The sequence below is a fragment of the Penicillium lagena genome (genome assembly GCF_028827675.1).
Source record: "Penicillium lagena strain IBT 129212 chromosome Unknown utg000008l_segment0_segment0, whole genome shotgun sequence".
Classification (NCBI taxonomy): Eukaryota; Fungi; Ascomycota; class Eurotiomycetes; order Eurotiales; family Aspergillaceae; genus Penicillium; species Penicillium lagena.
The window spans coordinates 1,421,488-1,448,316 of record NW_026623229.1 but is presented as its reverse complement, the minus strand read 5'-3'; the positions used below and the strand labels follow the sequence as shown (position 1 = coordinate 1,448,316).

The 26,829-nt window shown below is 51.4% G+C and overlaps 12 protein-coding genes across 12 annotated transcripts; 5 read left to right on the top strand and 7 right to left on the bottom strand.

Annotated features, from left to right (window-relative positions):
* Nucleotides 1-307: 307 nt before the first annotated feature.
* N7510_011172 (uncharacterized protein) lies at nt 308-1,235 on the top strand (the record flags this gene model as incomplete). The annotated part of the gene is made up of 4 exons (XM_056983097.1): nt 308-380; nt 450-512; nt 606-650; nt 703-1,235. 4 exons carry the CDS (start codon nt 308-310, stop codon nt 1,233-1,235), a joined length of 714 nt encoding a protein of 237 aa, XP_056828591.1.
* An 878-nt stretch (nt 1,236-2,113) lies between these two features.
* Nucleotides 2,114-6,195, bottom strand: N7510_011171 (CLH domain-containing protein; the record flags this gene model as incomplete). Its single annotated transcript, XM_056983096.1, has 5 exons — nt 2,114-2,394; nt 2,453-4,734; nt 4,783-5,750; nt 5,803-5,829; nt 5,884-6,195. The coding sequence occupies 5 exons, from the start codon at nt 6,193-6,195 to the stop codon at nt 2,114-2,116; spliced, it is 3,870 nt and encodes a 1,289-aa protein (XP_056828590.1).
* A 175-nt stretch (nt 6,196-6,370) lies between these two features.
* N7510_011170 (RMD1 family protein) lies at nt 6,371-7,739 on the top strand (the record flags this gene model as incomplete). The annotated part of the gene is made up of 2 exons (XM_056983095.1): nt 6,371-6,712; nt 6,774-7,739. 2 exons carry the CDS (start codon nt 6,371-6,373, stop codon nt 7,737-7,739), a joined length of 1,308 nt encoding a protein of 435 aa, XP_056828589.1.
* A 477-nt stretch (nt 7,740-8,216) lies between these two features.
* N7510_011169 (T2 family ribonuclease) lies at nt 8,217-9,767 on the top strand (the record flags this gene model as incomplete). The annotated part of the gene is made up of 6 exons (XM_056983094.1): nt 8,217-8,500; nt 8,550-8,844; nt 8,898-9,090; nt 9,147-9,383; nt 9,457-9,554; nt 9,615-9,767. 6 exons carry the CDS (start codon nt 8,217-8,219, stop codon nt 9,765-9,767), a joined length of 1,260 nt encoding a protein of 419 aa, XP_056828588.1.
* Nucleotides 9,768-11,250: 1,483 nt separating this feature from the next.
* On the bottom strand, nt 11,251-13,470 carry ace2 (putative C2H2 transcription factor (Swi5); the record flags this gene model as incomplete). The annotated part of the gene is made up of 2 exons (XM_056983093.1): nt 11,251-12,710; nt 12,759-13,470. The coding sequence occupies 2 exons, from the start codon at nt 13,468-13,470 to the stop codon at nt 11,251-11,253; spliced, it is 2,172 nt and encodes a 723-aa protein (XP_056828587.1).
* A 967-nt stretch (nt 13,471-14,437) lies between these two features.
* Nucleotides 14,438-15,025, top strand: N7510_011167 (ubiquitin-ribosomal 40S subunit protein eS31 fusion protein; the record flags this gene model as incomplete). Its single annotated transcript, XM_056983092.1, has 3 exons — nt 14,438-14,531; nt 14,596-14,876; nt 14,936-15,025. 3 exons carry the CDS (start codon nt 14,438-14,440, stop codon nt 15,023-15,025), a joined length of 465 nt encoding a protein of 154 aa, XP_056828586.1.
* A 266-nt stretch (nt 15,026-15,291) lies between these two features.
* On the bottom strand, nt 15,292-16,796 carry N7510_011166 (glycoside hydrolase family 18 protein; the record flags this gene model as incomplete). The annotated part of the gene is made up of 6 exons (XM_056983091.1): nt 15,292-16,014; nt 16,063-16,112; nt 16,167-16,196; nt 16,256-16,509; nt 16,569-16,669; nt 16,755-16,796. The coding sequence occupies 6 exons, from the start codon at nt 16,794-16,796 to the stop codon at nt 15,292-15,294; spliced, it is 1,200 nt and encodes a 399-aa protein (XP_056828585.1).
* Nucleotides 16,797-19,129: 2,333 nt separating this feature from the next.
* Nucleotides 19,130-19,812, bottom strand: N7510_011165 (uncharacterized protein; the record flags this gene model as incomplete). The annotated part of the gene is made up of 3 exons (XM_056983090.1): nt 19,130-19,424; nt 19,490-19,721; nt 19,800-19,812. The coding sequence occupies 3 exons, from the start codon at nt 19,810-19,812 to the stop codon at nt 19,130-19,132; spliced, it is 540 nt and encodes a 179-aa protein (XP_056828584.1).
* A 646-nt stretch (nt 19,813-20,458) lies between these two features.
* N7510_011164 (uncharacterized protein) lies at nt 20,459-20,959 on the top strand (the record flags this gene model as incomplete). The annotated part of the gene is made up of 1 exon (XM_056983089.1): nt 20,459-20,959. The coding sequence occupies one exon, from the start codon at nt 20,459-20,461 to the stop codon at nt 20,957-20,959; it is 501 nt and encodes a 166-aa protein (XP_056828583.1).
* Nucleotides 20,960-21,277: 318 nt separating this feature from the next.
* Nucleotides 21,278-22,125, bottom strand: prs2 (proteasome core particle subunit alpha 1; the record flags this gene model as incomplete). The annotated part of the gene is made up of 3 exons (XM_056983088.1): nt 21,278-21,664; nt 21,722-21,934; nt 22,000-22,125. 3 exons carry the CDS (start codon nt 22,123-22,125, stop codon nt 21,278-21,280), a joined length of 726 nt encoding a protein of 241 aa, XP_056828582.1.
* Nucleotides 22,126-23,489: 1,364 nt separating this feature from the next.
* On the bottom strand, nt 23,490-24,553 carry N7510_011162 (alpha/beta fold hydrolase; the record flags this gene model as incomplete). Its single annotated transcript, XM_056983087.1, has 3 exons — nt 23,490-23,666; nt 23,767-24,123; nt 24,191-24,553. 3 exons carry the CDS (start codon nt 24,551-24,553, stop codon nt 23,490-23,492), a joined length of 897 nt encoding a protein of 298 aa, XP_056828581.1.
* Nucleotides 24,554-25,537: 984 nt separating this feature from the next.
* N7510_011161 (WKF domain-containing protein) lies at nt 25,538-26,710 on the bottom strand (the record flags this gene model as incomplete). The annotated part of the gene is made up of 1 exon (XM_056983086.1): nt 25,538-26,710. The coding sequence occupies one exon, from the start codon at nt 26,708-26,710 to the stop codon at nt 25,538-25,540; it is 1,173 nt and encodes a 390-aa protein (XP_056828580.1).
* Between the last annotated feature and the right edge of the window lie 119 nt (nt 26,711-26,829).

Genomic DNA, 26,829 nt, shown 5'->3' with positions numbered 1-26,829 from the left:
GCTTTTTCTACCGTTCTTGGCAGTGACGCGAAGGTATACATGCTACCGTTCAGCCCTAACCGCCTTGCACGTGCCCCCTCGTGCCTTCCATAGTAGCAACAACAAAGTCGCACTACCTGCTATGCAATCGTCACGCCCTTCACCTTCTTGTTTTTCTTTTGTCTTTCTTTCTTCCTTCCTCCTCCTCCCTCCTCCTTCCTTCTTCCTTCCTCTCCCCACTCCTTTTCCATCAACTCCCACTTCCCCTTCATCTCCATACTCTTTCGTTCCATTCATCTTCAAGCTTCTGCTTAACACTCGTTTCGAAATGCCTACTTTCGGCACTTTCTCTCTGGTCGGATGGCTTGCCATCCTGCTGGTCATGTTCACTGGCATCTTTGGTAAGTTTTGTCGCCCGTGACCAAATACTTCCTCACCTTGATAACACTGACCCGCCTCGCATCTATAAGATGCTGGCTTCCCGGTCCCCAGTGCTTTCGCCATGGACACCGGTGCGGTCACTGAACGTGATGGTAGGTTTCTTTCGGCGTTTGGTTTGTTTCTCGGCGCCTTTGTCTTGTGGTCCATGTTGATGGCCGGACCCTGACACGTCCTGCTTCTTACAGTTGACAATCTGCCTTACATGGTCAACCACCTGTTCGCCCGTGCTGGTATGTTTATTTCTTTCCTTTCAACTCCTGTACACAAAGCTGATAAGGACAGAAACTGTGACTGTGACTGCGACTGAGTGCGAGCCTACCTCCACTCTGACCACGATTGAGATCTCGCTGCCTCCTTTCATTATCCCGGGTACGAGCACTGTCTCTGCTCCTGAAGGTGGTATTTCGACTGTTCACATCACTCTCCCGACCACGGTCGCTACCACTGTCTCTGGTCCTGGAGGCATCTCGACTGTGCACATCACTCTTCCTGGCCTAGTCCCAATCCCTACCACTTTGCCTGCTCCTGAGGGTGGCATCTCAACTGTTCATTTCACTATTCACCCAACAGTTGAGGAGCTATCCACCTTCAACACCGCGACTCACCCCATCCCTGCCAAGACAGTCACCAGCGGCAGCAATAACACTGAGTCTGTGGTCCCGCTGCACTCTGTCAAGACCACTGGTGCAATGACCCTCATTAACAGCACCCAGGCTCCCTCGGTTACTGCCCACCCCAACGGTGCTTCCTTCGCCAAGGGCATCCACAACCACTCGGTTCTTGTTCTGGCTGTTGGTCTCGCATACCTTATGTGAGATCCTCCTCGATCGATTCCACCCTCTCTCTGCGATGACTAAACGTGTCTTGCGCCATCTTCGTGGATATGGACTACGTTCTGGTCATACCCTGGTCAGGAGTTGGAGTTGTTTCTGGCGTGCTTCGATGAGATCGATGATGATGGTTTTATCTTCTTTTACTTTTGAGATGGGGTTTGATGCAGTGGCGGCTTGTTCTGCTTAGCTCCCCCTGATCTCTCAATGTTTCTATCGATAGGTACAGATCTTAGTGACAGCTCTGTCTGCATGATCTAACCTAGTATCAGTTTTCAAAATAACTTGATGCCTTCGTACATGTAGGGTCTAGTCTGAGTAATATGCAAGTCTATCAACCCAGCCTCTGTGCCGATGGAACGTTTACAGCCATGCCAGTTCAGGGAGGTCTTGAAGATGAAATATGCATCACCGTGTGCAAATTTCTGGCTAGGTGTATATTGCAAAGGAGCTACACGGCCTCCAAGTGAGCAGCTATACAATGACGCGCTGGGTCCGAACAATACAGATTCTCGGGCGGTGGTGAGCCAGCATCGCCAGGGGCTTGAGTAGTTAGTTAACTTTTTAAATGGTTTGCACAGTTCAGTAAGCATGTTTGTCTAACTAACTACTCGAAAAACATGGCACCTGCTTGATAATCTCCATCAAGTGGGGAGGGTAGTATTCACACCATCGGCGCAAATGCCCTCGGTACTATCCAGTAGCCCCGGAAGGGCGACATATGCAGGACCACAAAACCGAATGCATGAGATGGATTGGATTGGGGTATCTCAGTAAAAAAAGGAAAGATGATGGGTGTATACACGAGTATGTTGAAGGAGTAAAGCACGAAGAGGAGGGAGGGGGACACGAAAAGAAAAATCTCACACCCCACCGTCGCCGTCCAGAGCCTCGATCTCTCTTGTGAGAGCGCAAATACGGCACCCGTCGCCGATCTTGTCGCGCAGAAGTCGTGCTGTTGTCACTTTGGGACCGACGGTGCGTGATACGGTAGTGGGAGACGGGGATTCGCCGTGAGAAGGGGTAGAGATGTCCTGGTTGGATGGCTCCTGCTGCTGCTGCTGCTGCGACTCCTCTGTCTCTGGATGTAGGTGGGAGAGATGGAAGACATGGCCGCAGGCAAAACCGATAAGGATTTCTCGTTCTATATTACATTATATTAGCCACTGGCAAAGCAGCCATTGGAGATTGGGAGTACGTACCGTTGGGTTGGAAGGGAGCGTGGCACCCTCCACATCTTCCTGGTTGGAGAGCACCAGTTGGTTTCTTTGATGCACTGAGGTTTGGCTCTGCGTGTTGGTCCTGCCCCTTTGCAGCCCCGTTCGGAGCTTGCTCTTCGTCGTGGAAGCTGTCGTCGATAATGTTGAACTTGATTCCTCGGCGCTGTCCCTTCCGCAAGGTATCCATCCCTAAAGCGACCTCACTCTGCATAACCCGAGCAGCCCCTTGGCTGATGCTGGCCTGCAGATCATGTTCACGGATCAGCCTAGTGAGACCCTCCGTAAGGCCCTCAATCTCAAGGCCACTTGGGATCCGGCGCACAAGCTTGATTGGGTCAATGGCTGTTCCAGCTTCCACGAGCAGGCCGTGAATAAATCGCGGCTTGTCCATTGAGTAATTGAGCAGATCTTCCCAGAGATCTGGGTCATTCTGGGACTTTGCAAATGAGATGGCCTGTGAAACGTCTTTCAGATCCGACAAGATCAGGTTCAGCGCTCGCTTTGTCTGGCCCATCTTGGACAGTAGATAGATCAGTCCCTGGGTGAAGTGATAACGTTCGCAGATGGAAAGGGCAGTATCGAAAGAGTAAGAGACGCTTGTTTGCAGGAACTCCATCAGTAGCGGCTGGTCTTTTTCGACAAAGATCTCAACTGCCGTGTCTGCGAAATTGTCGATCAACGCCTTGCCCTCATCTGCAGCCAGTTTGCTGGCTGCATCTCGAGCGTGGGCCCCATGACCTCGTCGTGGCTTGGCCGCTTCGTGTGGAAGTGACTCGCCACGCCATAAAGCGCGAAGATAGAAGTAGAGGAACAGGCGTTTATCTGCAGCCTGCAGCTGCGACACCACGGTTTCCGGACGGACGATTCCCGTGTATGCTTCACTGACAAGCAGCTTGATAGACTCGGCGGTTGCCTCTTCGAGTTCAGAGACCGGAGCATACTTCAATTGCTCTTTGGAGACGCGGATCATGATAAAAGCGGGAATGTCGTCAGAAACCGCGTCAAGCAAGCGGTGGGTCCGGATCAAAGACATGGCTGCATCCGCATCTTGCAGACGAATGTAGCAGCGCAACGCTTCACGATAGTGACCACCAGCCAGGAACAGTTTGGCTAGGCAATCCATAAGGATTCGCCAATCCCCGGATTCAACAGGCACTGATCCCGAGTTCAGTTGTTCTTCGATAGCCGTTGTGACGGTGTTGGCATCAAACAAGTCAGCAGGCCATGTCTCAACCAACTCTTTGAACCGCTGAAGGTCTCGAGAAACGTAATGACAGAGAAGGGTTTCGTAGATAATGGAAGGAAGCAGTGGATGTAGGTCAACCGGGATGTATGGTGTGATCTCATCCTGTTTATTTTTCTTGATGAATGCCCATGCCCAATGTTCCCATCGCGAGGCATTGCGCAATACCTTACCACAAACTTGGGCAGCTTCGCTCCATTTTTCTTCGCCAACAAGTTGCTCAACCCAGTGCTCCCCTACCCGAGCTTTTTCCTGCTCTGCAGCAGATACTTTCGCCCGACCAGCACCCGTGATTGATGATCGATCGTCAGCAAAAAAGTCACCCAGGCTAGATTGCGATTGGGCTGCTTCGGCTGCCACTTCACTGAGATCAGAGACGGTACCTGCAGCTTCAGGATGCTCATCAACAAGATTCCATGCTTCTTCGTAACGTCCATGAGAATCCAGCCATGATAACCGATCCGCCAAATCTCTCTTCACTGCAACGACACAGTCATATGGGCTGTGGATGAAAATCTTGGCGCCCGGCGCACCCGCAACATCTTGAACTTCCTTGGGAAGAGGCTCGTCGTTAGAGAGATTTCGAGAGGCAAAAGACGGTGGGATTCTGCCAGATCCCTTGTCACCACTGCTGGTGGTGCTGCGGATACTGTTACCAGAGCTGAAGAGTCGTGCAGAGTACATGGTAGCATCCCAGAGGCCATAACCAAGAGCCCCAAGGGCGCCGCGCTGGACTACCTGACCCTCAGGGGTCTTCCACGGAGGGAGGACGCACAGATGGTAGTCCGATGAAGAAAGCCCCTCAAAGCGACTGACAGACAGCGTATCAGCACTGAGTTCTTCCTTCGTTTCAATGTCAATAACTCGGAGTTCAGGCTCCAGGGCTCTTTGTCGATGACGTGGACCGGTGCTTTTCTTGGTCTCTTGGGTGGAATCGCCGTCGGCTTCGGTGTATGCAAGAACCACAAGGAGGCGAGGTGTGTACAGCGAGATACCAGATACCACACAATCCGTTCGTAAACTGGATTTTAGTCAGTACTTGCCTTATCAACTATGGTGCAGGACTCACATCGTGGCAACCTCTGCAGATCCGTATCTCTCGCCCTTGGATGACTTGCTTGCGCGGTCAGGGTACACATCAATCACCCATACGGTGCCTCCCCAGCCAACAACCAACTTCTCACGCTTGTCGGATGGCATAACTGACTGCGTTTCACTGCGGCGGGAGACAGTGTCGGTAGCATCCAGATTGTCGTGGCTGTCCAATGCAGACGTGTCGATCCACTCAGCACGCGCCTTCCAGACACTTGCCATCTCATCCCAGCCCGGACGGTTGGGACGATCGATATGGCTGATTCGCTTCCAGGCAAATTCTGACTGGGAAGAATCCAAATGCAAGTTAGATCGCATAATCTTGATTCCTTCTTCGTTCACCCAGGTAACATATTTCCCAGATGTAGACCACTTGACAGTGCTGATAGCTCCTTCGCCGCTGTGTAAAATCGTGTCTTTGCCGCTATTAGATCCCAGTCCCATGGACCCTAGCCAGCTTGACGCAGTCACAGCTGCACCGCCCATTGTTGTCGAGTTTGAACTTGTGCCGACACGACCGCCCGTGGTCAAAATCAGTTCACCGGCTCGGCCACCAGAAATAAAGGTCCTGTCGCTTTTGTAATCTGGAGATAAAGCAACTGATTGAACTGGACGACCGAAATTTCGCAACAGCACATCCTTGGAGTCCACCAGCGACGAGACGCATACATTGCCGTCAATGGAAGAGGTCGCAATATAAATCGAGTTCGATGGGGTCGGCGGGACGCCTGCATTGTGGCCTGTCTTTGAGTGTCCGCGAATACTGCCCGCACTTGTGGATGATCGGGTCGGCGGGGCATGCTCCTCGCCAGGTTGTTTGCTGGCAACATCAGACTTGAGGCTCGGCAGAGGAGGTGGGAACGGTGATATAGATATGGAAGTGACACTAGCCGAGTGCGCATGGTAGATGCGGAGAGACCGTAGTAGAGGCAGTCCGAGCACATGCTTGACAAGGTCAGCTCATCTGTAGTGATTGGCGTGGGTGTAAGGAACTCACAATATTGCCGTTATGGGTGCCGATGATCTAGACAGAGAATATTAGCCTGTATTCCAGCTAGACATCAGGCGGACAGCGCACCATCTTATCTCCTGCGGCGAGGAAAGAGCTCGTCGCATCCCCATTGCGATATACCGGCTTCAGGTGCTTGGTGAGGTAAGCATATTTGAGCCTGGGCTCCTCCTCCTCCTCCTCATCTGAGTCTTCCTCTTCCTCCCCCTCATCTCCGTGGCTGTCATCTCCGGTGTGGGAGTCGTCGTCGCTCCCCTGATGACGTCGATCCAGCTCGTTGGGGGTCGTGCTCGTGGAGAACTTGCTTCGCGCAGCAGAGGGGGCTTGCTTGGACTTGTTCGAACCGGCTTGACTCGCCATCGTTGTGTCCGGCGCATCCATTGAGAGAGACCCTTTCAGCGCCCGGGACTCCGGAGCGGGTTGAAGTGGAATGCCACCAGCGCGTCTTTTCGGAGTTGGGGTAAGGTTGGTTAGCTGCTGTCATGACTAAGCAATTCTTCCCGAGGTCTTAAGCTTGATTGATGGATGGACTTGCGCTATTCATCATCCTGTCGCCATGTTTGCCCGGCCATATGTCTGTTCTTTGTGCAAGCGCCTGACGCCATTGAGGCTCTTGCCCCGACCCCAGACGCAACGCTTACACGCCTCCCCGTTCTTGAATCTTCCCCGGCGCAAAGACTTCTTCTCGTCTAATGCACACTTGAAGCAAAAGCAGTCCAGTCAAACCGGTGAAACGCCAGACGAACTGCTTCCAGAATCACAGAAATCACGTAGACGAAACACCCGAACACCCGCCGCGCCCACATCCTTGCGACGAGTAGCTGTGGAAGCACAACGATCGAGGGATGGATCTCTCTCCAAAGCCCAGCTCAAAGAGCAGGGCTTATATCAGACTAAGGTGAGAATTGCTCCGCCATATATGTTAATGGTGTGCTAATACTTCTCTCTTGGCATTGCAGGCAATAACCGCCTATGCCGTAGCCGAACAATTCAACATTCGCAAAGTCCGAGACATTCTCCAAGAGAAGGGCTACGAGCCGGATCCGTTGGAAACAGGACTCTATCCGCAAGTCGTTCACGTCCAGATCCCTATAGACTCAATACGACGCGTGGCAAATCCATCTACAGTCGATCTATCTCCAGAGGAAGTTGGCGATGTCTTTGTTTTTCCGTCCGGCACAGTCGTGGCATGGTCTCTCCCGGAGGGCTTTACCTCCTTCCTGGCTACACGAACACTTCTCCCGGCTGCTGAGGGCGCACACACGGAAAACCTGGAAACAGAGGATCTGGAGTACGTCGAGGATCCCAAAAGGGACAATAGTACCATCAAGGGAGACACGATCATCCTCGGCACCCATACCGGGCACGAAGGACCGGACGTACCATTCGCAAAGCGACAATCCATCGACACTGTTCTCACCAAAGTAGCATTCTCATCAGGATTGGCTAGAAGCACCAAACTAGCCGTTCTTGAGAGTCTGTTGGCGAACTATTTCGAATCGACCCGAGCGATTCCCACACTGCTATCGCATGGCTCGCGCCTCCCCTTCACGCGAGACTTTATTCTCCGCAAGACCGGTCAGCTCCTCAGCGTGCGCGCGCAGCTGAATCTCTACTCCGAGCTGACCGACTCTCTTCCGGACATTTTCTGGGATAGTCGGCATGAACTCGGCCTGGAAGGCTACTACGAACAAGTCGGACGGGCTCTGGATGTGGGCATCCGCATCAAGCTCTTGAACGAGAAGATGGATTATGCACAGGAGATTGCGAGCGTGCTCCGTGAGCGACTCAGTGAGACACATGGGCTGCGGTTGGAGTGGATCATCATCCTGCTGATCGCGGTGGAGGTGGGATTCGAAGTGCTGCGGTTGTGGAAAGAGAGAGTCCAGGAGAAGGAAGAGATGGCACAGTCTCGGGAGACGTAGTACAGCCTGCCAGCCTGACTAGCTCATCTGATCCCCTTTGATCCATGTAGGCAACCCAAGAGTATGTAGGAATGGGACCCCGAAAACATTGAAATCGCTGTATTATTAATTGATCCTCACTCCGTTCATATTGCCTTCGGCAGCGCTCATTATACGTGTTTTTTTGTATTGGTGTTTTCGACGTGCCCTGTGCCTTGGGATGTACCGAGAGATAGGGGTTTCTAAGCAAAAGAAGGAGTGGTGGTTCCTGAGGGCGATAGACGAATTAGGTGTAGATCTCCTGATAAGCTAGCTATCAGCTGATGAGATCACCCGCTTAGTCAGGGGTGAACGAGGGCACGTGTATCTTGGATGCGAGTCATCCTGGAATCTCTTTGTTATAGACGCGATCGGTGCATCGGGGATTTCATGGAATTTGGATTGACTCGCTGAACTGACTTCATTAGACGTGGGTGCTCCCGACACAGCTTGACCACCATGTGGGGATCCGGTCAACAACCGCTGCGGGGGCTTCCAGGCCCCCAGACCATTCTCAAGACCTTGGCCGGCTCACTGGGGCTGTCCTCGCTCTCAAATCCAGAAACGCAATCACTGGAAACCGCATCAACCTGCTCTCGCTCAGACCTAAGCTGCCACACCGTGTATAATGGCCAAGACACCTGCTGCTTCAACTACCCGGGCGGTCAATTCCTGTTGACCCAGCTCTGGGACTTTGACCCGGCACTCGGTCCAGATGACTCCTGGACAATACATGGACTCTGGTGAGTAATATATCATCCCTCACGAACATGCAATATTAACGCCCTCCAGGCCGGATCACTGCAACGGCGGGTTTGACCAGTTCTGTGACTCGCGCCGGAGCTACAGTAACATCTCGCTGATCCTCGTCGACTCCGGTCGAGGGGATCTCGTGGATTACATGGGCGAGTACTGGAAAGATTTCCGCGGCGATGACGCCAACCTCTGGCAGCACGAGTGGAACAAGCACGGTACCTGCATCAGCACCTTGGAGACGCGGTGTTACGATGGTTATATGCCACAGCAGGAGGTAGTGGACTACTTTGACAAGACCACCGAGGTCTTTAAGACACTGCCTTCATACCAAGTTGGTTTCCCTTTTTGACGTGCCCTCCTAATTACTGACCATCATCTACCTAGGTCCTCGCGGATGCAGGGATCACTCCATCCCATACCCAAACATATGCTCTGGACGATATAGAGGACGCCCTGGAGCGTTTCCATGGTGCTCCAGTGACTGTCCGCTGTCGATACCACTCGCTGAGCGAGATCTGGTACCACTTCAACGTAGCGGGAAATCTACAGACCGGGAAGTTTGTGCCCGCGAAGCCAGGTTCGTCAGTCCACATATAGTGCAGTCTTCTGAAATCTGGATTAATTCTCCACCAGACGGTCAAACCTCCAACTGCCCTGCCAGAGGCGTCCGCTATCCACCAAAACGAGGTCAGAATGAGCCAACGAGGACAACAACTGGTCATTCTGAGCCGACAGCAACAGGAATTCCGTTCCTGGGTAAAGGAAACATGATGGTCTCCCGTTCAAACCAAATACGCGGCTGTATTATCAGCTACGGGACATGGTTTGTGTCTGGAACATGTGCCACTTTCCGGGCAGAGAAAGTTTCAGGTCAGTCGTGCTATTTTATCTCTTTTTCCTTTCTTTCCTTTTTGTTTGTGACGCTAATGAGCAATTACACCAGAGGATAAATTCACCCTGACCTCTAGCAAGGGGTCTTGCAGCTTTGAAGAAGACACATTGAACTGCGGCCCTCACGTTGATGCCCCAGAAGAATTTACGGTGCGTTTTTCTACCCTCATTATGTTCAAGTGGACTTTTTCTTATTTACCGTCTATGCAGGTGAAGGATGGGAAGCTCTGCTACATGGGCAACACGACTTTCTTCGCCGACAAGGCACCAAAGGGCCATGTGCAAAGTCAAGTGTTTGCCTCACAAGAAGATCATCAAATTGAGATCGAGATCACCTGGAAGTCGCGGGATTCGAACTTTTGATGGGTTGACTTTTACTTGCCGTGCGTTTTTCGTCGTGACTAACAGCGCCATTTTCCATCGATTGATATTGCAGAGGCAAAGAGTCTGCAGAACTCTTAATTAGACCTAACGGCAGTAGTATTTCTGGTAGTATCTGAAAGCTCTTGTGTAACACTACAACTTAAATTTCTCTTTCATCTCCCAATGGTATAAAGTACTGGACACCAATCTCCACTATCTGCCTTGAACTCAAATTCACAAAATTATTCCTAAAAGACCCTAGATATTAGCTTCAATTTGCCAAGACAAGTTACTGCAAGAAAAAGAAGTAAAGCAAAAGGGTGGGGTCAATTCAAAAGATTGTGGGTCAAGGAGGAGTGAAGTAGATTGAATACCATCCCAGCTTGGAACAAGCAATGGTCTTGGGGAAATAGGTATACGACCAGCGTATAACTTTATATGATAAGAATGTAAATTGGAAGATACTCTTGTCCTGTCGCAGAATTCTAGGCTTGGATAGGGCTAACTATGTCATCCAGGAAATTGAGGTCCTTAGCCAGGGACCCAGAACAACGGCCTTCCCGTGCGCCATGTGGGTCTCTTGTTGACAGCATTGGGCTGGCCCGGCCAAGAAATAGGAATTAAGCGTCCGACTTTCAAGGCCTCCTGCTGCTGTCATGGCTTGTCTCAGAGAGTGCGATTGAAGAGAACAGAGAACTTTAGGATCCTACGGCCACAACCACGAGGTGGTTGGGTATAGTTATGATGAATAAAAGGTCGTCGATGTTAACAAATAGCTATGTTTTTCCCGCTACGGTAGAAACAAAACAACGCTGATTTCCCTCGCCAACAGGAGATCAATTGAAACGAAAGTTAAAGTACAGGCTGGTCATTAACCATATTCGCATCGAGAGAAGCAGATCCGAATCACACAAAATACACTCACATCTCAAGTCATCAAGGGGGTAGGGTAGGGGAGAAATTAAGGGGAAGGGAAGTGATGGAAGAAGAAAGAGGGAAACCAGACAAAAAAATGAACACTGATCATATCAGATAAAAAAAATGGGCATGAAATGGGAAGAACAAGGGGGCAGGGGCAAATCAAAAAAAAAAAAAAAGAAAGAGCAGTTTCCGAACTCCTCCCAAACCACCGTGGGAAAGCCGGCCAGTCGAGTCCAAATCCCTGAGTCCCCGCCATGTGCTGAAGTTGAAAGTAAAATGCCAGAAGAAGAAGATGAAAAGTCCGAGACCCGTGCCATGGGTCAGCTCAAGAAGAATGAGCATTATAAAAAGAAAGAAGAACTCCCGTTCGTTTTTTTGCTGAGTCATACCCATCGTCAAAGTGTACATGGTCCAGTGTGTCGTTGCCAGAGTTGTCACGCCTGTATGGTTGGCCATGCCGTCTATATCATCATGTCTTTCGTGAGAAGAAAGAAGAATAACGCCCTAACAACCACCAAAGAGAAAGATCTATCCACCCGCTGAGAAACGTGTGATGAGTGGTTCAGGGGTCGACGAGGAACTCGTTGGACAGGTTTTCGATTTGTTCAGACAACGTATCCTCGCCGAGTGAGCTGAGGCTGACGAAGGACTTGTCGTTGTAGAACGACGTGGTGGAGGCAAAGTCAGATGCGTCGACAAACGGATAGGAGGTAGGATAACTCGACATTGACTGATTGGTCAGAGAGGCAAATTCTTTATCAAAGTCCTCAACAGGATCTTTGTTGATGAACGGGTCCAGCTCAGAGCCAACAGACTCGGCCAGGGTGGGTGCTGTGTAAGGCGAGGACATGTCGTGAGGCGAGATATCCGGGTCACTGTAAAGATACTCCTTTGTGTACGGTTCTGGTGCGATGCTAGGGTCGTACTGCGAAAGCGCGCTCTCATAGGTGGTTTGACTGAGCTGAGGTGGCGACATCGGCAGCATGTCATCGTCGAACGAAGGCGAGAACGGGGCCGATGGGAGATTTCCAGTGCTGTTTCCCGGCGAGGCGGGCGGCGTGTAAGACGACGGTGCCACCGGGTAGGCGTTGCCATAGTTGGGTGAGTTGAACATGGGAGCATCATGGTGGACGGGGGAATTATAGAGCGCCGCAGCATCTTCAAGAGCAGGAGAGCTTCGAGAGGAAGAAGCCTCAGTCATGGTCTCGTAATGTGTGGTGGTGGGTGACTGCTGGGCGTCATTCTGAGCCACACGGCGGCGAGTGCGGGTTGCTTTTTCGATGCGAGTCTCCATGTCCGGACGGCTGTTCTTGGGCGGCCGGCCACGCTTGGTCGTTTTCGGCTGGATACCATTGATACCACCGATGCACATGCCACGCTGACGGTGTCGGGTCAAGGCATCCATGCGGACAAAGTTGGCACCACATGGGCAAACGAAAGGCTTGCTTCCAGCGTGGGTCTTCAGATGGCGCTTCAGGTCATGGCCGCGAACGAAGTGCTGAGTACACACATCACAATGGTATGGACGGTCTCCAAGATGGGTTTGGACATGGGATCGGATGTTTTCCTTTCGTCCAAAGCGAGAACTGCATCCCGGGAACAGACAGTCCCATTTCGCGTCCTGAGCGTCAGGGCCGGAGATATACTGGTTGATCTTTTCATTGGAGATCCCCGTCTTGCGGAGGCATGCCTTGACTCGAGTGTCAAGGTCAACCTGACTCATGGACTCCTCGCAAGCATCCATGTCTCCTTTGATGGGAGAAGATGTAGGAGAGGCGACCTGGTCCAAGTCTGAGGGTGTGGGAGAGGCACTTTCAATCTTCTGGGGCTTGATCTGGCATGAGCCTGGGGAGGGCATAGCAGCAAGCTCAGCAAATGCTGGAGCTAGAGGGGAACTGGCAGGGGAGGGCATCTGGGGAGGAAATGACTGGGTTAGCTGTTTGGAAGGGCTCAGATCACTGCTATACATAGACAGATCAAAAGATCTCTTTGAAGGGGTGTGACGTGGGGTTAAAGGGAAATCTGGTGAACGTCAGCGTGTGCAGGCAAGATATAAGCAAAGGCACATACAAGAAGAAGAGATGTGAGCGTGGGACATTTCCGGGCTAGTCTCTGCTTTCACAGAGATGTCTTGCCGATTATGTCGTCCAGGCATAGCTACATTCGGCGGCATGCCAACGGAACATCGCTGGGGAAACAACTCCCAGTCATCGGTCTCAATATGTGCTTGACTCGGATGCTGATTTGAGCGCAAGTTACGGCGAAGTCTTTCTGGCTCTTGATGGATATGGTTCAATGGTCCGTTCAAAGATGCAGTCTCTGAACATTGGCTCCGGGGCCGAGAAAGACTCGAGGTCATCCTGCTGGAAGTCATATCTCCCACTTGGGCGTGTATGCCTTGCAATTGCTCGTGGGTGAAAGCTTGACATTGATCTCTGACGGCTGTAGGGGTCGAAAACTGATACGTCTGATGAGCAGACAGATCTGCCGGGACAAATTGACGTTCGGCCACGGGGAAGTAGGCCTGATTCTGCTGCATAGTGGCCTGCTGGCAAGGGATTGCTGATTTTTCGTTATAAAAGTCGCGAAGCTGTGTGACCGTCTTCGGCGTATTGCGCCTGTCAATGGCGATTTGGGGACCAAACGAGCCATAATCGACTGTTTGGCCGCGGCGGTGGCCTCGGTATGGCGGCGCAGCTGCGGCCATCATGGTCGGAGCCTTGGCCTTGAATGGCGTTGAATTTTGGCGGCGATGGCCCAGGGATCTCGGGGCGACGCTCATCAGGGCTTTTGGCAGTTGGTGACAGGAGCGGACGGACGGGACGACCCTACAGCAGTGTCAGTCGGTGAACAGTACAACCAACGCGCAACAATCAAAGCAGAAACACGAAAAGAAACGGAACCGAGAAGCTAGACTCTAGCTCTCTTCAATGGGATGGAATAGGGTATTCCAAGCTCGAGTGTGACACGCGAGAGCAGTCAAGGATTCAAAACTGATCCAGTGCGAGAAGAATGGTGTCTGGAGGATTCCGGACCTTTGAAATGGAGAAGTCCGGACCCGTCTTACGGCGAGCTATCTATGGGCTATCAACAATGGGGCCGTTGGCAGGGCAACCGACGCGCCCGAGGCCCAGCAACCCATCTGTGACGAGGGCGGGCCCACTATTATTGATTGATTTTCCTTTGTGCCTTGCGATTGGGAGCTGCTAGTCCTTGATTTCTTCCCGATTCCTGTTCTGCAAGGGCCCTGTCGATGTTTCTGCGAGGAGCTCGCGGGATGGTGTCCGTCGCGCCGCGCCATGACTGTCCCAGTTCCCCGGACGATCGATTGTGCTGTTCGGTAAAGCAGATAGGGTGATCGGTGGGATCTTGGGTCCATCGATCGTCTGGGGCGATGGTTTCCACGGCGAGTGGGTTGTTGACGAACGATGTCATCGACACCTGAAAATAGACACCTAATAATTTAGGCCTGATGAATTAACTTAGGCACTAAGTGGATTATTAATCTTCCCTCCCGAAGGCGGTGTCCCACGTGACCGCACAACCCGATTTCCTCGCTAGTCGATTTTTGCCCACACTCCGATTTTCTTCCATCTTTCAAGGTTGAGGAAGACAACTTGTCGAGGTGAGTAGCCCCCATCCCAAGGTGTGCGAGGCAGACAAGAACCATCACTGCACTTGCTCTTGCTGTCTGCACCAAAAATCATCAACACATTTGCTAACCCAGCACCTCTCCAGGCCTTCTCAAGATGCAGATCTTCGTCAAGACCCTTACGGGTAAGACTATCACCCTCGAGGTGGAGTCTTCGGACACCATTGACAATGTCAAGTCCAAGATCCAGGGTAAGCGAGCCGTTTTGATCAGACACAAAAGACGACGTGGCTAATGAGAACCCCCGCGATATAGACAAGGAGGGCATTCCCCCGGACCAGCAGCGCCTGATCTTCGCTGGCAAGCAGCTCGAGGACGGCCGCACTCTTTCGGACTACAACATCCAGAAGGAGTCGACCCTGCACCTCGTGCTCCGCCTGCGTGGTGGTGGCAAGAAGCGCAAGAAGAAGGTCTACACCACCCCCAAGAAGATCAAGCACAAGCGCAAGAAGACCAAGCTCGCCGTCCTCAAGTACTACAAGGTTGATGGCGATGGCAAGATCGAGCGTCTCCGCCGCGAGTGCCCCTCCGCCGAGGTATGTTCCGTCATTTTTCTCTTTATCATCTCCACATGCTAATATATACGTCTTTTCAGTGCGGTGCTGGTGTCTTCATGGCTGCCATGCACAACCGTCAGTACTGCGGCAAGTGCCACCTCACCTACGTCTTCGACGAGTCCAAATAAGTGGACGTCGTTGAGCGGGATGTTTCGTCACGAGGTTCCGGCATAGTGATGCTAGGCTAGGGCATGAGTGATGGGATTGACCTAGTAGTTGGTGGTGCGCCTTGTGGTATCACTTCTGAGGTAGCTGTCAATGAAACAAAAACCAACAAATGCTCGTCCCTGTCCGTCGTAAGAAAAAGTCTTCAATTTGGTTTCGTAGTACAAAGTCATGAAAGACACGACACATTCCTGCCTATTCGAACCGTCTCTCAGCCATTTGGGTATCATCATCCCGGAAATCCCGCGCGCAAATTATCATACTTGCTATCCGGATAGTCGATCGCGTTCGCCGTCTGCTCCAGCGCAGAGAGGCCGCCAACGCCGTCGACAAAAGCCCCGATCAAGCTGCCATCCGAAGCATTGGCCGTCTTTCCTCCCTTGTCACCGCTACTTTCCCACCACATACCACCGCCCAGCTGACGCTGTTTAACAAAGGAAGCCTTGGTCTGCGCCATGGCGACATTGTCGTACGAGACCATCGTGCGGTCTGCGGAACTATAAGACCACGATGCGCCACTGTTCGAGTCAACATGCTCGCTCGCACTGGGCTTCGGAAGCGCCTTGTAGTCCCACACGCCATTTTCCCAGCTGCCCTGGCCGACCCCCGAGAAGGGGGTGCCGGGCCCGTCGGTGTTGACGAAGGTGCGTCCGTACAGCGGCATTCCTAGGACCATCTTTGAGGGTGGAACGCCACCGACGTTGATGTAGTGGTCCACCGCCGCGACGGTGGAGAAGGGCGTCGAGCTTGGGTTTGCAGTTGACGGGAAGAGATTCGCCTGGTGGCCGGCGACTGTGTCCCAGCTGCCGGCGTAGTCGTAAGCCATCAGGTTATAGAAGTCCAGCAGTGGTGTCATCTGAGGCAGCTTGAGCTTGGTGAAATTATTGGGTCCGGCGGGACAGGCTATTGTCAGGGAGAACTTGCGGCCGGGTCCTGCTGCTTTATCCAGGGTCTGAAGCATTGTTAGTATCTTCTCGACTTAGAAAAGTGGGCATCATACCTCTCGGCACTTCTGAAGCAATAGAACCAGATTCTGGGCTTGAGTGTCATCTGTTCAGGGTGTGAGTTAGTCGTCCAGGAATAGAGCTGGTCCCGTAGCTGTACCTTGAGGGTATTCCCAGTCGATATCCAGACCTGAAGAAAACCGGTCAGTTTGGGGGTGCACAAAAGCCTACACTGGCACATAGACATACCATCAAACCCTAAATCTAGAACCAGCCGCGTCGCCGACTCCGCGAATTTGGCCCGTCCCTGATCAGTGCTGGCCGGCTGGGCAAAGTTGGCCGAGTAGGTCCAGCCACCGATAGAAAGCAAGACCTTCAGCTTGCGGTTCCGCTTCTTGAGCAAAAACAGCTGCTTGACGCATCCGTATACATTGTTGCCGCTATCATTCCACGAGTCACCGGGATAGTGTTTTTCAATGTCGGACCATGAATCCGTCAAGTACCTGGAGACATGTAGATTAGCCAGGAGTGATTTGGGGAAAGCAATCATGACTGTGCATACACTTCACCATTCTCGGGACGGATATTTGCAAAGGCATAGAGCACATGTGTCAATTTCTCGGCGGGCAGATCTTGCGGGTTGTAGTTGCGTGCGTAGATTGCCTAGTGACTGGTGTGTCAACAAGGGGGGTTACAATATAGAGAGTGTGGTCCAGTGGAGGACACTCTCAAGGAATATCAAACATACCCAATTGACATAGTAGGCAACGGTTCTGAATCCAGACGACATGGTGGGTGTCGAAGTGGGAGCACAGGGTGTATTAGAGTAGTGCAACAGAACAGCAACAAGCACCACAAAGGCAGTGAGCAGGGCAGCCGGTCTGAGGAGGTGAAGAGCCACGGTTATTTCTTGGGTTGTTTGAAGAAGGAGATGGATGTTGATATGGAGGGGTACTTGATGTCGCAGCCTAATTGTTAGCGGGTCCTTGTACCTGAGGGAAACAGGTTATAAATAACAGCTCTCCACATTCTTATTGGCGGGATCCTGCAGTGGCTGTGTACGTGGCTGAGGGTAAACGTGGCTGAGCTGTTTTTCTTCATCTGGAGGCCAGAAACGGAGACTTGAAAGCGACTCATATATGTGTCAATCGCACAAACTGCAAGGTCCTTGCGGTGTGACATTGCCACCTGCGCAGGGTCTTGGTGCAACCTGAGTTATGTGTTATGCTGTCAAATAACTTCAACGGAGTGACTATCTTGATTTTATAACTCTGCTATTTCTCTGCATGGACAGGGAAAGAGCTGCTTTTCATGGCGCCAATGAATAAATACACTATCCACGACTATCCTCTCAAAATGATGATCCTGCAATCCGGACGGGCCAAGAAATAAAATTTAGAGCTGGTCATGAGAACGAAGACTTTGCGTAAAGGGTCAACTGCTGGAAAAGAAGTGGGCCATACAGAATCTAGTTCGAATGATTTTGTTTCACGAACCGCGAAATGATAAGTATAGAATGAATGAAGTACTCGCTCCAGCTCTGATCATGCAGAATATTTTTGCTGGCTTAACTGGCTACCTCTCCCCTCTGGGCATAGTGCACAAGCTGTCTGATGTCAAACTCGCCTAACGAACCCTTTGCGGGCTTCTCAAATTGATCTATAGATTGTTCTGGCCGCTCACGGACACCACTAGATCACCAACTGTACACCCAAATGACACGTTCGGTATCAAACGGCGGATATCGGATTGGCTCTTGAGTAGAAAGGCGGCAAGAGATCACATTCCTCAGAATGGGAGACCACAAGGGTGGTACTGTCCACCGGATGACCCTGGGCTTGAAAGAGAATGACGAGCAGATCATTCTTCTCTCAACCCGTTGATCTGAAGATCAGACGTACGCCAACTTCAAATGGCAGCAGCATGTATACCGCTAGCAAGGTATAGTAGATCCTAAAGACGGTAGCGGAACGCCGAAAAAAGATAGAGGGGAAAAAAGAATGGTTGGGCACATGGCTATGCCCAATAGTACATTGCCCCACAGCCGATCACCGAGATCACATTCGGACCTGAAAGAAGAGGCAAAAAAGGGGGCAAGAACGATAAGTGACACCGAGACTAGCAACAATCTCCACAGAGTCGAGTTCAGGACCCAAACTTGGAAGGGGAGCTAAAAGTGCTAAAAGGACTAAAGGACATCGCCAGCTGAACCTGAGCGGACATCAGGCCGTCCTGCGCGCCGATTGGCACCGCGCCGTGCCCAACTAACGTCTTAGCCCCGGAACCACCGATCCAAGATCCATTTCGCCAATTTTTATTTTTATTTTTCGCTCGCGCTGGAATGGCCCTACCTAGGTAATTGCCGAATGTCGGGTACGTTGTGATGATGAAACTCCAGGTCGATCGGCATCGCTTGTTGCGCCAACCCTCCAACCGGTTCCCGGCGCCCGGCGAATCATCTAACTCTATCCGCAAAAAAGATAGTATGTAGTATATGGTAGCCATGTGGAGTACCCACAGAGAGAGAGAAAGAGGCTTAAGCCCACCAAAAAAAATAGTGTTTGTGCTTTTCCACTTTGTTTCAGCTGGCGTCTCTGCCTTGGGCACCCGGCACTTTGGGTATGTCCGTGCGAACTGTCGATTAACATGCTGTTTCCTCTTCGGGTTATGGATCCAATGCACCTTTACTGGGTGGATTTCTCGATCGAATCAATAGTAATTTTTGTTCAATTTCACTATCCAAAAGTACGCTTCTCGAACCAAGCACTCCGATAATGCAACCGGCTTAATCTGGAAATCGGGATCGATCTACACGGTAGATCAGAATTATGATTGTAAGCGTGTCTAGTTCTACCCACCCTCATGGTACGCACACACTCCCACAACCAAAAAACGGTCCAGAACGCCTCGATACCAGGAGAAGAAAACAATGGTGAAAACAAAATCGCAGGGGATATCGTAACTAGAAGTCAGAACCACATTGTAACTCAAGTATTGCTCAGAACAGTATGTAGCGGCCAGCGCTATTGTCCACAATCCCATCCACGCCCGCGCTGTGCCCTTCTATGAAAACCAAACGCTCAACGCCCTGTCAGAAAAGAAAGAAAGAATTGCCGAGGTCGTTTATCTCCGTCCGTGGATCCATTGTCGTATCATAGACAAGGATGGGTCGTCCTCGAGCCAATGTCCTGCCCGCAGGTCAGCGGCTCGAAGATCCGCGACAATATGCTCGTCAGTGATATGCGCCAACTCATGGTGTAGTGTCGTGCTGGCAGTTTTCAGCGCCGCGACACGCTGTGATGTTGACGGTTGACCGTGAAGAATGTTGGCGCGGGACATGGCCCATCGGCGTGCTGCTGCTGCTCGCAGGTAGATCTTGTGTGCTTGAAACCGCCTGGCGCTGCTGTCGATTATGACTCTGTTCGAGGCAAGAAGTGTGAGAAGAAGCAGAGTGAAGGGGTTTGTGTTCATTCTTTCCCCTACCTTTGGAGCTCTGCCTTCTCCGCCTCGGCACTGCCTCGTCCGGACATCGGGGCCGGGTTGTAGTTGGCAGCCATTAAGCCTTGTGCAGCGGCTAGACATTCTCGTAGCACGACAAATCCTTCTTCGTGGGCTTCCTGTGGATGGATCTGGACGTTCTGCTGGGCAATGTGCAACAACAGAGTTCGATAGTCATTGATGAGCTCGGCCACTCGCACAGCACGGGCCTGATTGACTGTGATTCAAATCCGCGGTGGGAATATCAGCATTTTGTCCGGCAAGAACTCAGATAGTTGTAGAAGGTCCTGCTTACGTCCGTCCGCCATGCTCTCGGTATGGGATATTATAAAGTACGAGTAGTTGGTGAAGAACAAACAGGACTAGTGAAAAGGAAGGGCCACGCAAAATGACATCGAGAGAAAGAGCCAATGAGCGAGAGGCAAACGTTGTAACAATGGGCCAAACGGAATGGAAATTTCGATATGGTCGAATTGTCAGGCCGCCCAACGGTCCCAGGGAGGCGAAGAATAAAGACCCTTTATAGAAAAAGAAAGGAAAAAAAACCAGTAAGAAAGAAAAACCGAAAAATGTATCTATTGGGGTTTACCCCATACATACATCACAGCAAGCGATCTCGAAACAGGGTCTTGGCCCCAGCAAGGAAAGAGACAGGGGATCGAAAAAAAAAAAAAAAAGATTTAATCAATTATTAGGACTATCAGCCCGTGACAGCGGAGCAGCAACGGTAGGAGGATCATCGGCGGGCATGGTCGGCTGCGCCAATAGACGGTGAAGATCCAGTGTCATGGAAAGAATCTCTCGAGCACACGCCAGCTGGGCAAGTGCGTGAGTGGATTCGGGGAACACCCGATTAGCCTCCCGAGAAAACCGTCAACGGCAAACCAGGCCAGGAACATCCTTGTTCGTTCGCAGGGAGAGAGAAAGGGGCCGAGTCGTGCTTAGTTTCAGCAGATGTGGGGAGCAACGGCCGCAGGGAAAAATCAATCAGAAGCTGGACCAGCCAGTCAGTCCCCTTTGGGGCGCGAACTAACTAGGGCCGGTGGAGAAGGTCTCGTTAGGTTAGTTAGTGCCACGCGAATCGAGATTAGGTTCCTGTACGGCCGATTGCTTCTCCATTCCAGTCAAAAGCGAGGAGTGTCTGGGCGCGGTGATTGGGTGCCGGGGGGGCAAACTGCCGGGACAGACCAGGGGGATACGTCAAGTTCAGTTCGTCTCGTGGGACCCCCTGTTATTGCCGAGAAGGATGATCAAATCGAAAAAGAAAAAAAAACACCGAAACCAGGAATCGGCGCGAGATCGGATCCCTCATCGACTTGGGGTTTCTCAGCTCCCAGTCCCACAAAATGGGGCCCAGCCACTACTGAAAGCCACAGGTGGCGTCCGCGTAGAACAGCTGAAGAAGATATGCGAGCTGCTGGGTGTCTCGCCCTTGCTGTCGGCGCCGGATGGTGAGATGTGTGATCAATCCCTCGCTTCCACGGTCCGACCCTCGATATTGACATGCCCGCTTGCGCAGCCAGCCGTGGCCACAGGACGGAGGTCGGCTAGGATGGCAGTGCGTGTTGAGGTGGTATTAAGCCGGAGACCGGGTAGTTACAATTACGATTCGAGTCCTTCAGCAAAGAATACACTGCGCGTCAACAATCGGACTTGGCTGACTCGCAGGAGATCAAACACGAAAATAAAATAGAACCATGTCATTCACAGCTTCGTCCTGCTTCTTTTCGAGCCCACCCCCCTCCTGGTCTCTAGCCCCTGCAGACGGCCCGTTTAGTCCTTCTCCGCTATGGCCTGCAGCCGCTCATCGATCTCCTCCTCTGTCAGGGCCCGGAAATCTGTGGTGGTGCCCTCTGCACCATCCGCGCGCGGCCCGCCAACGATGCCAATCTCCAGTTCGTGCTTCTTGAAGTCGACGCTGAGTACGTTGCTCATGGCCGTGATGCCCAGCTCCACAACCTCCTCCCAGCTGCCCGGTGCATGGTCTTTGTTCTTCAGTTTCTTCTCCAGGTAATTCAATGCCTCCTGTTGCTTGGGGCCCGATGCCGTCGCCTTGTACCCGACGTAGTAACCAGCTGGATCGCATTTGTAGAGCTGCGGGCCCTGCTCGTCATCAACCGAGATCAGGGTCGTGGCCACGCCGAGTGGTCGCATGTAAGCCTGGACATATGTCAATGATGCACACCCTCAAGGATTTTAAAGAGAGAAGGAGCTGACTCGTTGTGTGTACACCTGGTTGATATTGGCCAGGCGCTTTGCAAGAACATCGCACGGCATCTCGTAGCCGAACTTGTACCGGAATTCAGCAGCTTCTCCACGAGCACGGTCAACAGATGCACGAGCATCTGCTATGGAGCCGGTCATGACACTGCCCACGGAGGGCGAGATCTTGAAGACATGTGAAACGGAGGACGGGTCGATCAGTTTGTCCTGGAGAAAGTGCGAAAATCGAACGATCAGAACACTTTGCCGGCTGCATCAGCTTCCAGACTTACAGCAACTTTCTTCTGCGACAGCACCACAGCACAGTCTTTCCCTCTCACGCCGATTGAGGTGATGTTGGCCGATGTGATGGCCTTGAATGCATATTCTAGAGTGCAGGTGGATCGGTCAGTGGTCATTGTGGCGGCACATCGTGGAGGGATTGGGAAATGGTCTCGAGGAGCGAGGTGGGATAACATACCAACTTGGTACAATCGACCCTGGTCGGAGAAGATGGTAATATGTCTGTCGTAGCCTGCGCTTCCTGTTTGGCGAGGACGAGGTCAGTCGGTGATGAAGTCATGGGGGATGCCACACAGGGGGGGGTTGGGGAAATGCAGAAGCTTACCAGACATGATGAACGGGTGAGGGTGGTTGAATTACAGAATTGAGAGGGTCAGAGGAGGGAGAGAGAGATAGAACTGGGCGCCGGTGGATGACAGGAAGGTCTGACGCGCGCCCGGAGGTGCCTGGACGGAAGCTGGAGCTCTGCGCTGACCGCTTGCCGCTTTGGGGTAGTTAGGTGCTATACTGGTCACCAACTTCGCACGTACATTGACGAATTCAAGTCTGTATTTAGCGGAGTATTTGTGTCTTTGAATTCAAAGAGAACCTAGCCTGAAATGAATGGGTGAATTATGGGTGAAATAAATCGAGACCAGTTCCATACTCTTCCAACATCTTCAAGATATATAGTTTGCCATTTAACTGCACGGACACGTATCACTAAAAACCCATGCGCAACGTGCCTAATCAGTGCGTTATTTCACTGAGGCACAACGTATCCAGGCGGGTTTCTATATATTCTGGACATTCAATACTAGGTCTTACTCTGGACTCATTTGTTTTTTGCGACGGCCCTCAAACGAATCCTGAATCTATAATACAATAAGGAATCTCAGCATTCTCATCTTCTAGCTCTTGAGATTGGTCCTCATCTAACTCAGACGCAACACTTTTTCGACGTTGGCCCAATGCATGTTGACTTAGCACCTCCAGAGCAGATTGATTTTGAACAGAGAGTGAATCTGGATCATCCTCTTCGTCATCGCTATTGGATCAAAAGTATCCTTTGGTGTTGCCTTTCCTTCATTTGCTACCTGGATCTCTTCATTTGAAATATTTCCTTGAGCATCGCACGCTGCTCCTCCTGAACCTCATATCTTGATGTACACGTGAGCACTATAAAATCTGGAGGTTGAAAAGCCGCTCTACACCTACACTAGTTGGGGCCTCTGCCGACCTGGTGATACATAATTTCTTCATTTAGAACAATCGATAACATTGAAAATCATATATTTACTGTGCCATTATCAGGCTTACCCATCAACACCGGTATTTCATCACGCTTATTGCTCGTCCGCTCGATGTATGTCGACTACAACGAGTAGGTAGCTCAAGGTGGAAATTTTGGCAGTGGGAAGGTGACAAGACTTAAACCAAAAATCAGGCATAGCGATATCATTGGTCGAAAATTAACAGAGACACGCGTAATAATCAAACCTCACGCGCTGTACTTTTTCACAAACTCAATCAGCGCCTGATCCACTTCCTTGGGGTGTGAACCACTCAAGAAATGAGCACCATCTTTGACAGTCACAAGACGCGCATCAGGAGAGTTCACAAATAGCTTGATCTCTTGCTCGGCGTTGGAAGCAGAGTAGACTACATCTTTGGTTCCCTGCACGAATGGCAAGTTAGTGACAAATACATACGTCTTCCTATACTCGGAGACAAGAACGAAACTCCGGTGAATGGGAAAATCAGATGCAACAACTTACATGCAACCACAACACAGGGCATCGCACATCAAAAAGTCTCGGGTGCAGGCCATCCCGATCCCTCAAGTTTATAGCTGCCATACGAATGCGACGCCGGCCGTCGTCGCCCAAGTAATTTTCGCGGATGGTCTTGCGCCAGAAATCGCGAACATCAGCAGGACAGTCATCTTTACCGAAGCCGATGTCGATCAAGAAATCGCGGTATTCTTGGTCAGGCTCAAACTGAGGCGTGGGCTGTTCAGAAGTCCACTTCTCAATAGAGGGAGTTAACAGGGTAGGTGCGTCCCAGCAATTAAGGCTGCGGGTTCTGTCGCTTTCAAAATCCAGGGACGTGCCCAAGGGGATGATGCCAGAGATCTCAATACCCGTGTCAGCATAATGGTCTTCTAGAATTGCTTCAAAAGGTTGTTAGGGTTTTATCTACCTTGTCCGGCCGCATCAACGCCATCCGCACTGTGATCCAGCCACCTTGACTTGTGCCGAGTACAAAAGCCTTCTTGATGTTCAGGGCATCAAGGACTTGCAGATTCATCTCAGCCGTATCCCAATACGTCCAATTTTCGCGCTTAGTGCGTGTCTGGCCATGACCAAGAAGCTCGATGGCGAGCAGATTCATTGTGTCAGTCAGCTCCTTGTCTGCGTATTGCTTGCGGTATAGCTCTGACGACGTGGTGAACGAATTGACGAGAACCAAAGTTGGCTTTTTTGGATCGTAAGGTTGAGGCATCTGGTAAGCGGCCTCGATACCACCGAGGTGGGGGACATGAACGGTTTTGGTGTTAGGCATGATGGATGGGAAGGTCAGATGTTACGACCAATAGCAGATGAAGTTGTAGATAGGAAGTGGTTGTTCTCAAAAATGAAATCGAAACTCCATCGGACGGGCACAACTGCAAGGCTATATAAGCTACCGTCCGATGATCGATGACCTCATCCTTAGCCATGCGTGTGACTAGTAACTATTCTGCAGCCTGCATTAACAACCGTGGTTCACCATAGATCGTCGGCTTCTGTTATCCGAATACCGAGTGATCCGAAAGTCTCGACTTCCTTACGACTAACAATCATGACGCGTCGGTCTGTTTCTAGTCCTAGTTATGTAATTCCGTTGAATCTCACGACCTCCCGCGATAGAATAGCCATGGTCCAGGCTATGAGGCGGAGCAGCGGTTTAGAATAACCGGGCATTGTAAGCAGAGCAATCTACCCCCTCCCCCCCCCCCCCCGCGTTGTGTTGGGCCAAGCTTTTTGTCTGTGATCCACGGCGGGGCTCTTCTCTCGGTAGCATTGGTTCGTCAACCCCGCTTCAGTTGCCTATATCCCCGCCCCATTGCCTAAATTCCCGACCAGATTGCCTATATCCCCGCTCCAGTTGCTCATATTCCCACTTCAGGCGTTCATACGAGTCAAATTACAAATAGTACCATCTCGGGTTCTCTCAGAGACAACGCCATGGTTGGTGGCTGCCGTAGCATTCTGCGATATGATAGAAGAAGAAGTAACAAGAAGAAACAATGACGCTTCACCGTTGGACGACATAAACATCCTGGAATCTCCAGAGCAACTCAACAAGAACCCAATACACCGCATGGCTGGCTTCCTGCTCGCCCTCGTTCAGCCCACATCACAAAATGTCAATTTGCCCGATACAACATCTTAGCAAATGATTAGAGCGATTATTACACTCATATTGGAACCACCAGACACCAGTTCTATGCATTGGTATAGATATCTACAGACAAAAAAGAAAACACTATATACAGCCAGCATACTAGGAAGACGAGGAGCCACTCGAGCTAGTACTATCCTCCTCACTATCCTCCTCACTCTCACTGCTGCTCGAGATCTCAACAATGGCCGTCCTGTTCTTCCGCTTCTTCTTGTTCGCCCCAGGCGCCTTGGTCTGCTTATCAGACACCGGCTTCGACTGCTCCCCACTGAACAATTTACCCGCAACCGCGAAAAAGACTAGCTCTGCTCGCTGTCTCTTCTTCAGACGGGCCTGTCCATCGGCCCCCAGTTTCTCGCCAACTTCCTCAGCATTGACATCGTCCTTGCCCTCAGACAGACAAGTCCGGAAGGCCTCCACAGCTTGCTGGTATTCTCCACCCTCGCTACCTTCTTCTTCTCCATGACCCTCGCCATCTTTCTTCTTCTCAGTATCCATATCAGCAACGATGACCTCCTCCGCGCCATAGCTGAGCCGCGCCTTCGCCGATAGACCTTTCAGCCCCTGTAGATAGACCAGCAGTGCAGCATTGTACTGAACAGGGACATGTTCAAGCGAGTATAGGTGTTTGAAGAGGTGTGTTTCGCGATTTTTTTGGAATTTCCATGACGCGCGGTCTGCATGGTAGCGGCTCAGGTAGGAAAGGATGGGAGTCTCATGGAGGTGCGATGTTGTCGTCGTCGTCGTCGTTGGAGAAGATCCATCATTCTTCTTTTTCTTTTCTTTCTTCTTCTCGCGCTTGCGTTTCTTCATTTCCTCGATTGCTGCGTCGTTGTTGTCTTCTGCATCTGCATCTGCCTCGTCGCCGTTGGTCGCCGTGCTCATTGTCGCGTCCTCGGCGTCACTACCATCGTTTGCCTTAGTCCCAGGTCCAAAGGAAACCCTCTTCTTCTTTTTCTTCGGCTTCTTCTCCTCTTTGGACACATCGGCACCACTGTCCTCCTCATCCCCAGCATGCCGCCGCTTCTTCTTCTTCTCCACCTTTTTCTTCTCCTTTCCCCCATCTCCATCCTCGGCGACTGCGCGATCGCTGGACTTGCGCTTCTTTTTCTTCTTCTTCTCGGTGATGTCCTCCCCACCTTCCTTCTCTACCATGGATGCGTCATCCTGCGCGTCTGCAGCTTGTGCATTCTCCGATTCCTTAGCGTGTTTAGCCTTCCGATCGATTTTTTTGGACGGTGGTGTCGTCGAGCTTTTAGAGCTGTCTTTCGCCATGGCTGCTTGGGGGGATTGTAGCTCGGTGGAGGGAGTGGCGAGGTGGAAAAGTGAAAGCGAAACAAGGGCAAATAGTCCTCCACTAGGTAAAATATGTGCGCCGCCTCGGAGATAGAGAT